Source organism: Hyalella azteca, unplaced genomic scaffold, assembly GCF_000764305.2.
Source record: "Hyalella azteca isolate HAZT.00-mixed unplaced genomic scaffold, Hazt_2.0.2 contig6929, whole genome shotgun sequence".
Taxonomy (NCBI): Eukaryota; Metazoa; Arthropoda; class Malacostraca; order Amphipoda; family Hyalellidae; genus Hyalella; species Hyalella azteca.
The window spans coordinates 334,280-344,666 of record NW_025937069.1 but is presented as its reverse complement, the minus strand read 5'-3'; the positions used below and the strand labels follow the sequence as shown (position 1 = coordinate 344,666).

Sequence of the window (10,387 nt, the reverse complement as noted above, 5' to 3'; positions counted from 1 at the left end):
TGTTCAAGTTGAGGTCAAAACTGCAAGAAAAGCTAAGATTGAAACTTGAGCACCAGAATTCTTTTTGGTTTTGTTTTACCGTTTGTTAGGAGGGCAAAGCCGACCAGGGTTTGGTAGCCATGCCCTCACGCTGCCAGAGCGCGCTGCGCCTTACCAACGGATGCTATAAATGCCGGTGCTTATCGTGGGGCACCTCAATTACTATCACTTTCGTCGCCGAGACAACACGTACAAGGCGGCACTCAGGCTGCTGCTCCATCCGACCGACCCAACCCGACCCGATCTCTTGCCCTGACTATCACGAACTTTTATTGTAGCCTTCATTCTTCTTCCCCCTCTTCATCTCACTCATTCTCCTGCTACAAACAACGTGTCGTTTGATCCACCATTAAGATTACTTCGTCCAGTGGAAAATTACTAGTGGAAATGAAGCTGGTAAGTCGTTGGCGTTAGGCAACACATCGTTCGACGGAGACCAGAAGAGATTATTATGTTACGTAGTGCGTTGGAGAGATGAGAATCAGTGATGTGCTTTTATTATTAATATTATATATTGATAATTTTTATATCGTCATCGAAACAGTGAATATAATGGCTTTAATTTAGCGTTTAAGCCTAGCCACTGAATGACAGCTTTGTTCACACATCTAATTACTTTATAACTCATATGAGAAAATAATTTGATTTGATTTATGAACAATACGAATAAGGCCAGCAAATACTTTCTGATCTATTTTACATCAGAAATAGTTTACTTCTGGGCATGACAGACTAATTGAAAAAACGTACAGAAAATAGGAAAACTCGTGCTTTTGCGTTAGAATATTTTTTCCAATCTGCTATAATCGGGTAATTTTAGATTATTTCAAATTGTAAATTCCATGCACGGAGAATTCAATCCGAAATATTTTCCTGTAAAATTCCGTGTCGCAATAGAAAATTCGTTGAGTTTAAAACCAGATCTTGGTCTTGATTTGGCTGTTAAGTATTACGTACCTGTTTTTTAGCGCATTTTCTCATTTATGGAAAAATGCACTATTGTGCTCGCCATGTCCGTCTGTCCGTCCGTCCGCGACTCCACGTTTTCGTCGACGAGAAAATGCGCTCTCTGTCACTCACTGCAGTGAGTACTGAGTTATATTTTTATTGGGAAGTGTGTAGTGGAGCTGTTTAGTACTTTAATCGGAAGTGAAGTAACGCGTTTTATTTGTCTAATGAGACGTTAAATATTGCGTTTCAGCTAACTATTGAGAAGTGAAGTAAGGCGTTATAATTAACAACTTGGAAGTGAAGTGGTACGTTATAGTTATCTAACGGCGGGCCATACTTTCAAAACTCACTAAGTGAACGTAAGTACTTACGCTCTATTTTCTTGTCTGTGAATGGTGGATTATGCTTGAAAGGCCGTCAATGATTGGCTGATGAACTTACGATCTCATAACTTTTTTTGACGGTATAGGCCCCGCGGGAAGCGAAGTGGTGCGTTTTAGTTTTCAATTGTAGCGTGGCGGAGTCTCTTATATGGGAATTTAAATAGTGCGTTGTTCTCACTGTTAACGTTTAGAAGTTACATCTGAATAAGGCAAAGATGTGAAGCGATATTTGTTATAAAATCGTTATATCCTTACTTTAAAATGAAGATTGAGCATTACTCATACTTTTCATCTGCTTACAACAAACATCTCGGTTGATAATAGAAAGGATTTCTGTCTCTTCTTAAATTCAATCACACTTAATTACATCCATTACAGCATAAACTAATCATTCTGAACTTGTGATAACGAGGCTCGTCTAAAATCAGCAATTTTAATTTGTGATTGCTTGTAAGACGCGTGGTCATAATGTTTTATGATTAATTTTATTCCGATAGATATACACACAATTTTCGTTCATATGTGTAGGTGATTGTATGCAATTATTTAAGAAACCAAATCTTCGTTTTTGAAAGGAGGCTTCAATTGTAGGCAATAAATTGTGGATTCTTCCAACTAGAAATTAATATATATAGCTTAAATGCATCTGTGGATGGTATTTCAGCAATGAATAATCAACGATGACCGAAATGGTATACTAATAAGTTTGAGCTTGTCTATCCCCCGCGAAAAGTTGCCTCACTAAATAATTAACAGTATTTCGCGTAACTCAAGTTATCAATTGCAGCCGCTACGACTCGAAAATAAATAAAACTTTCATTTGTTGGCAGGAGACGGTAATTTCAATGAGCGAGTCGTGGCGCTCCTAGCTTAACTTGGGCGCACGATGCTGCATGCTGAGCTAGACTTCACCTTTACAAAGCGTTGCGTCCTTCCCATCTGGATCTTGCGATAAAATGAAGCTCTGAAAAAGTTCATACGTGAAATTTAATGTCGCTTTGTTCCTATTAGCCGTACAGCTGTTGGCCAGCAACGCGGGGAAAGTTCAAGTAATTCTTATCTTGAGTGTTCCGTCTTGTACGAAGTGCTCTGAATTTGAGTTGAGTGGCCCGGAAGAGCTCTGAGTGGTCAGGGGCCAGTGCATGACTGGCCCTGACCACTATTATTGACTGGCCCCTGACCACTATTGTATTATTCAAGTTCCGATGCAGAGGCTGATAATTCTTGGATTATCAGATGATTAAAAGATAATTAGTTCATATTTTGGTTTGAGAATATAATGCGGCAAACAGGGTATAAAATAATGGGAACTGAAAATTACCAAGCTATCTGATGATACAATGATTCGCATCTATAAAAATACAGTATTATACTCGTATATAGTGACGCCCCAAACTTTTATACAAGATTTAGTAAGAGGAGTTATGAGTCCTGCTCTTTCCATGAGAAATACAGGGAAATTGTAGGTTATGTGAAGAGAATCTCTTTTTTGGCGAGAAACAAAATAGAATCTTTACTTATAAGAGAAGAAATTAATTTTCAATGTGCATTTTTAAAACAAGAATAAAACAAGGCAGGATTTCACACCCCATTATAATCAATGAAGCGAAACTATCGTTAAGCTCGATTGAAATGATACAGAGCTGAATTCTACGTATAAATAATGTTTATTTAATCAAATTCTTTAACGACGCACAATATTATGCATTAATATCATTTACATTTATGAAAAAAACATTCATCGTGGCACTGAAGACACGAATATAATTCGATTCAAAGGGGGTAAATGTCATTGAAATTTCTTTACAAAAATAAGCATAAATAATTTGCTTCCCTCGGAAACACGAAGACCTTTCTGACATTTTGACATTCATATTCATAAAAAGACACATTTCCTCACTGAACCTGCACTGCGTTTGCTGCGGTACAAATGTCAACAATTGCATTACAGTTGCATGCTTCAGCCAACACTCTGACGTAACGCTGGTCTACGTGCCTTCTTTGCGTCTGCTCTGTCTTACGTTTAGAAAATTTAACCTGAATCTCAATTGCGTTTATTGACAGTGTTTTATCAGTGAAGAAATGTTCCAATTGCATGAGAAATACCATAAATTTATTGAAGTAGAAACTTCTGTTTAATTCTTATGTGGAATACGCAAATACTACGTATGCTATGACTACGCCTTAAGTTGGCTTTACAATCTTGAGTATATTTCATGAAAATTAGAACGAGGATTGTACTTGTACGTTCAATTGTGTTTGTATCATCGGCGCGCTTCAATGTAGGCAATATAAAATTGTTTATATCATTGCTGCCCATTTTAAGAACACGTAAATCCTTTCATTTTCGCGTCATGCACAGGGTTTTGTTAACAAATAAGTGACGGGCAGTGTTTTTCACTGCAATGCGATGCCCTCCACGCAAGTAGGCAGAGTGTTGATTGATGCACGTATGGATTTCCGATATCGCGCCTAAACTTGAGCGGCATTCCAATACGATTATCGTTCCTTAATGCCTCGTCATTCATCACATACATTTAGTAAAAATTAGTGCTCTTGAAATTGGCACAAAGAGCAAACTGCTATTTTGAAGAGCAATGAAACTAAAGCATTTCATTCTCTGTATATCCATGGGTAGGAAATAAAATAATTCATAATAATCCCATATAACATATGATCAACTTACACCAGACATGTAAAATGTTGTCTCCAGTATTGCTGAAAATTCAATTTTTAAGTACGTTCCAATTTTTAGACAAGTATTAGACAACGGCAATGGGCGTCACGAGAAAATGACAAGAAAATTTGTTGGCTGTTAGCGTTGTTAGCGTTGTATAGCTACAAATAAACAAATAACACGATTTATGCCCGGAATACCTCAAAAGTTTGTTTGCTTGATAGCGCCATTGGAAATTACTATGTATGCAGTTAGTGGAACATTCCTTGTACATCCGCGTTAGACATAAATCAGCTGAATAAGTAACTCTATAAAATGGTAAAATCGCATTGTTCACTCGAACATACGATTGAGTTGCTTTTCCTTCGTTTGATGGGCACCAATACATTTTATGTGACTGCGTCATTTCTCTTTTTTGAGACAAAATTATGCTGCCCGGATACTTAAAACTTTCTGGGATATCCTTCAAATTCATGCGCATTTCTCTAAATACTTAACGACCTAATCTGTTTCTAGTGCGTGATCTGTGCCGGACCGATATTTTGAAGTGTATGTTCAATGAAACATCTTTCGACAAAAAGCGCGGTCATTTCTCGTGTGTCAATTTATATTAAGTTCGAATGTATTCGAGAGGTTTTATTTCTAGTTTGTGTCTTCCTATAAATAGCGTAGTGAACAGCTAAGTTGTAATCTTGCAGGTTCTTCTGCTTGCGGTGGTGGCGGTGGCGGTTGAGGCCGCTCCTCAAATGACCATCGGGCAATCGGTGATGGAGTCCATCAGAGCCGCACGAGCCGCCGCGGCGGCCCAAGCCAACGAAGTGGCCGCTGAAGAAAGAGCCGCGACTGAAGTCGAGAACAAAGCGGAAGCTGAAGTCGAGAGCAAAACGGAAGCTGAAGTCGAGAACAAAGCGGAAACTGAAGTGGATACCAAAGCGGAAGCTGAAGTCGGTACTAAAACAGGAGCGGAAGTCGATACAAAAGCGGAAGCTGAAGTCGATACCAAAACAAATGCTGAAATCGAGATCCGAGCAGAAGCTGAAGCCGACACCGAAGCAGGAGCTGAAATCGAAAATAAAACGGGAGTTGAATCGGAAACTGAAGTGAAAGCTGAAGTCGAGGCTGCCGACGCCCCGGGTCCTGCAATTGGCGAAAGAGCCGTGCCGGTCTTGGTATCAGCAAACGAAGTCGAACAGCCTCTGGAAATTCCAGCATTGGACAATAAGCCGCCAACACAAGAAGCTGAGGCGGCTTCTGAAGTTGATGGCGATGCTTCAACACCGAACGCCATAAACAACTCGGAACTAATCATTGAGGTTGAAGATGCAAGCCATCCTGCAGAACCGGAGTCTAAATCAGCATCAGTGGAACCTGTTTCAGTTGCTGAAGAGGTATCGAAAGGTCCAGAAGAGGCGCCCGAAGAAGCCGCGGCTCTCAATGATGAATCTCAGCCCGAGGTCTCTAGCCCCACCGCTGTGGCAGAGTTGTCTCCTTCACAGGAACTTGAGACGTCAGCTGCAGTGTCTGCTATTCAAGTAACTCAATCCATTGCAGGAGATACTGCAGCCAAAGCTGCTCCAACAGTTTTTGCACAAGCAGCTGCCACAGCTGTATCTGCCGCCACTGCCACTCCAGATCCTCTAGCAGCCGATGCTACGCCGGTAGCAGCAGCCCGATCACTTGACTCGGCCCCGGCCGCAGCAGTAGTGCCAATTGTTGCTCAAATCTTGTTGGATGAGCGAGATCCAATTGTTGGAAACGCTTTCGGATTCAGGTACGACTAAGAGCTAAGACAAGAAAATATAACATCAATTGTAATATTCTCAGGCAATCTAAACCAATTCTATTGCAATCAGCTAAACTGCTGGTGCTGATACTAAGACCAAAGCCAGTGCACATCGTTCGGCAAGTTATAAGATTGATTGAAGATATGTTAATGCTTCAAAGTGACCATTAAAGCTGGACGCGAGCTTTTGAATCTCAGAGCATATTTTGCCGACTTTTTTATGGTCTTGGCCTGCATTTTTTCACATTATTTTGAAGCTTTAAAGCGACGTATGGTCCTAGAAATTATACCATCTAATACAAAAAAAAATTTATATATATATTTTTTGTGATGTGAAATTTTTTATACACATAGTTAAGGCGCAACGCATAATTTGTGAAATATATATTGTTTGATTTAATAAACTTAATATTTTGTATTTAATTTTTAAAATATTGTCTACGAATAATTTTTGCGCCACTTTGACCCAGAGCTAACGAACCTGAATACCTGACCTCAAAAATGCTTGCACAGCATTCGTCTATTCGTGGATAAATTTATGCGAGTTGCATACGAGTTGTATAATTATATAAAAATTTTCTGCGAGTTGTAGTTATGCGAGTTATATAACTCATATAACTGAGGTCATTCAGGGTCCTTTAATGACGACAGAGACACAGACACATTAGAATAGAATAGAATAGAAGTGTCGGCGTTGAAGAAATAGGCCCATGGCCTGTTGCCGATTCTTGAATTTTTCGTGACTTGATTCACAAGGGATCCGGCCTTTGGAACCCATACTTTCCATAACTGACGATTGATTGAGATAGCTGCTGGACTTATTGCCTGGTCCGTAATTTGCTAGGCATTTTAAGACTGAACATATGCTCCTGCATAGCTTCGTCTAGTCTGTTCATGAAGATGTTCATACTCGGAGCGTCAACGATGCTATCTGGGAGGCTGTTCCACATGTCGGTGATATCCCCGGCAGGTATCGCTCCAGTGATGGACAGTTCAGGTCGGAAAAATCTTCTCTCAAGCCACTGCCTGCCGGCCTCGTGGCGCAGGCTAACGCGCTGCCGGAGTACGAGACCGTCGGAGAGTACTCGTAAGTTCAACAGAAACGATATTTTGAAGTATATGTTCAATGAAACATCTTTCGACAAAAAGTGCGATCATTTCTCATTTGTAAATTTTTACAAAGTTCGAAGTCCCCAAAACTCAATGCGAGCTCTTCTCTCTTATATTATTGCACTTCTCGTAATTTAGAATACATGTGTTTCCAGTTTGATGTATATGATGATATATTAAATATTTAATTATTGATGATAAATGTATTTTTCGAATTACGAAGTTTACTTTAATCTTTAATGGTGACGATTTGAACAACAACATCCATCACTAACAAGCAGAGCTTATACACTTGAGGTTATTTATAACCAGGCTAAAGTACACCTCTTTCGTCAGATTTTTCCACCCCGATGGCACGGAGCACCGCCTCTCGTACACGTCTGGAGTGAACGGGTTCGTGGCGGTTGGCAACATGCTGCCCACACCGCCCCCCATGCCGGAGTGGGCCGTAGAACAGGTACGATGTGGCGTTACAACAAAATGGGCCGGAGTGGGCCGTAGAACAGGTACGATGTGGCGTTACAACAAAATGGGCCGGAGTGGGCCATAGAACAAATAAGATGTGGCGTTACAACAAAATGGGCCGGAGTGGGCCATATAGAACAAATAAGATGTGGCGTTACAACAAAATGGGCCAGATTAGGACATAGAACAGGTAAGATGTTTTGTTACAACAAAATGGACCGGAGTGGGCCATAGAACAGGTACGATGTGGCGTGAAAACAAAATGGGCCTGTACCGAGAACGAAAAGAACAAATGAAGTAAAAAAGGATCAATGTCTTTGACGACGTGTCTCAAGGATCTTCTCCATAAGCTAGATGTAGTACGGCAGGAATAGGCAAGGCAGTAAAAGTATATATTAGGAAAAAGTAAGGTTCTGAGGACTAATTACTGCATAGCTTAATGGCCGCAACGAATTTTCGAGGATTTAATTGTCCAAGCCTTAGCATCAATTTACACCTGAAAATAGTAGTCCAAAGGGTTGAATTCAGACGCGTTTTTGCGTCAAGGATCCTCTTCACGGAATTGACCGCTCCTCATGTTAGCAGCTATACGTTCTTAAACGCCGTGTTATGCATGTGCTCAGTATTTATGAACTAAGCAGAACAATGGACGGACTATCGAGAGGTTTTGTCTATATCGTAGGAGGGCAGATTGGGGTGACCAAGGGGTCACCGAGATTCGATCACCTCTCGTATAAGATATGATACCCAAGTTTGGAGCAGCGAGTTGGGAGATCGAGACCCCAAACTTATGTAAATTCTGGTCGTTGTGGTGGCAAGGGTGTGAAGAACGGCATGAATCAAGAATATACCATCGTGGCTGGTTCTTCAAGGTTACTCCGCTTTATTTCAATGTTCATTTAGCAGATTCTGAACTTTGATTATAGGCGAGTCGAAGCACTCTGAATCATCCGTGGATGAGTATTTTCTCCTGCAAAATCTCACAACATAAATGAACCCCGCAAGGAGAGATAGTGTCGTGATATTTAATGACGAACAGTGAATATCAGTTTCTTATTATTTGATTTTTCCTCAGATTCGATTTGCGAACGAACAAAAACGACTGCAAGCCGAAGCTAGGGCAGCCGTGGTGCCTTCAGAAACCGATGCCACTTCAGCATCAGCACCCGCTTCAGACACAGAGGCCACTTCAACTTCAGAATCAGGGCCTGCTTCAGACACAGAAGCCGCTCCTACTTCAGCTTCAGAAACGGCTCCAAGTTCCGCTCCTGAATCCTCATCCAGTACAGACTCTCAAACTGATGTCAGCTCAGCCTCAGCAGATGAGACGGCCGCGTCCTTATAAATTGTGCCTGCAAACACCACGAAGGCTACCAGCCTCGAACTTTCCATGTTGCTCGGAAATTTTTGGGTGGCCATCTACGCGAGAGGAAACGATAACACGAGCGAACGATATATCGATCGAGAGTATAATTATAGAAGTTATTCTCATTTTAAACCGACATTTAGATTTCATTATTTGTACAGTACGCATTCGATGCTGAAACTTCTGTTTTGTATCGGCTGATAATTGATTGAATGCTGTTACGTTCTGCCATATTTTTCTTATGATATCAGTGTTCGAATTTGTGTCAGAAAAAACTATTGAAAATGTAGCGGACGTGTTTCATTTTTAAAAAGCATGCAAAAATAATAAATTTAGTCTCAAAAAGAAATTAGGATATACATCAATAATAAAGCATGATAAATAAGAAAAGGTATCTATGGCCTGGTGAAGGAATGAAGGTAATGAGAATTAAATTGAAGTTCTTAATATGGTCACAACTCACAAGATAATTTACGCAGCACTTGGATACTGTTTACATTCGAAGCGAATATGAAGGAAGCAACATCTGTTTTTTCATAATAATTGAGCAGAAAAAATAGAGTCGATGCCTTGATATAAGCTATAACGGTTACAAATTTGTTAACAACTAGTGTGCAGCTGTGCACAAAGTGCCTGCTAAAGAGTCCAAGTAATACAGTTTCCCCTAAAAAGTTCATCGGAATAGTTTTCTTTCTAGCATTGTATTCTTAAAATCTACGGTTATAAGCATGCGCGCTTGAGAACACATTTTATTCATGCAATTTATAACCTTGCCTATCCAGACCACCATTTGAAAAGCTTTTATTACCTATTTCTAAATATTTATTCCAATATAATTATTACAAAATTTTTTGGCTTCTACAATACAAAAACACAAAATTTTGAAAAAGAATACAAAATTTCGGCTTCTTCTTTTCATTATAAAGTAGCATCGACTGCATTCGCGTTAACGTCGTGAGCGAACGTTATCATAAACTCTCTAGGAACCTTAATCTAGCACAGATCGTGTCATCCACGTATATGATCATGGATAATAATTTATTACAAAACCTGCTAACCAGCAAGCTTCTGAATCACAAAATCTGGTAGAAACAAGCCAACCAGAAATGCTGTTCATAGCTCGATATAAAAAAATTATTCAAGCTTTTATAGGATGCAGTACTGAGATAAACAATACATAGTTATTTAATTTTATGGTCGAAACATTAAAAGATCATCCTCTGGGAGAGCAACCAAACAACGGCTTTACCAGATTACTATTATTCAACAAAGCAAGCATGCCTTGTTGTTTTCAGGTCTATTAGAATAGAATAGAAGTGTCGGCGTGGAAGAAATAGGCCCATGGCCTATTTCTTCAAGGAAGGGAAGGAATTGGAAGGAGACTTAAGCAACTTTAGACAATGCCGTCTGGAATTTTGGCATATCAATGCACTTCATGTACAAATAAAAAAAATAATACATCAGAATGAATTCAAATTCCAGTTGCAGGTAAATACAAAAGAAATAACTAATCAATAGCATTAGTAGAAATGTATTAAAACATTTGGTACACACAAATCTTTAATTACAATATATTAATTTATTTAATTACAAAATATTTCAATCAATCACAT

General features: G+C 39.6%; 1 protein-coding gene across 1 annotated transcript; it reads left to right on the top strand.

Annotated features, from left to right (window-relative positions):
* Positions 1–211: 211 nt before the first annotated feature.
* LOC108671022 (translation initiation factor IF-2) lies at positions 212–9,063 on the top strand. The gene is made up of 5 exons (XM_018158507.2): positions 212–435; positions 4,749–5,821; positions 6,804–6,920; positions 7,280–7,400; positions 8,484–9,063. The coding sequence occupies exons 1-5, from the start codon at positions 427–429 to the stop codon at positions 8,751–8,753; spliced, it is 1,590 nt and encodes a 529-aa protein (XP_018013996.1). The 5' UTR covers positions 212–426; the 3' UTR covers positions 8,754–9,063.
* The last annotated feature ends 1,324 nt before the right edge of the window (positions 9,064–10,387 follow it).

Coding starts and splice junctions, on each gene's coding strand:
- LOC108671022 (XM_018158507.2), top strand. Junction 5,822..6,803: donor GGAAACGCTTTCGGATTCAG/GTACGACTAAGA, acceptor TATCCCCGGCAG/GTATCGCTCCAGTGATGGAC. Junction 6,921..7,279: donor GAGACCGTCGGAGAGTACTC/GTAAGTTCAACA, acceptor CTCTTTCGTCAG/ATTTTTCCACCCCGATGGCA.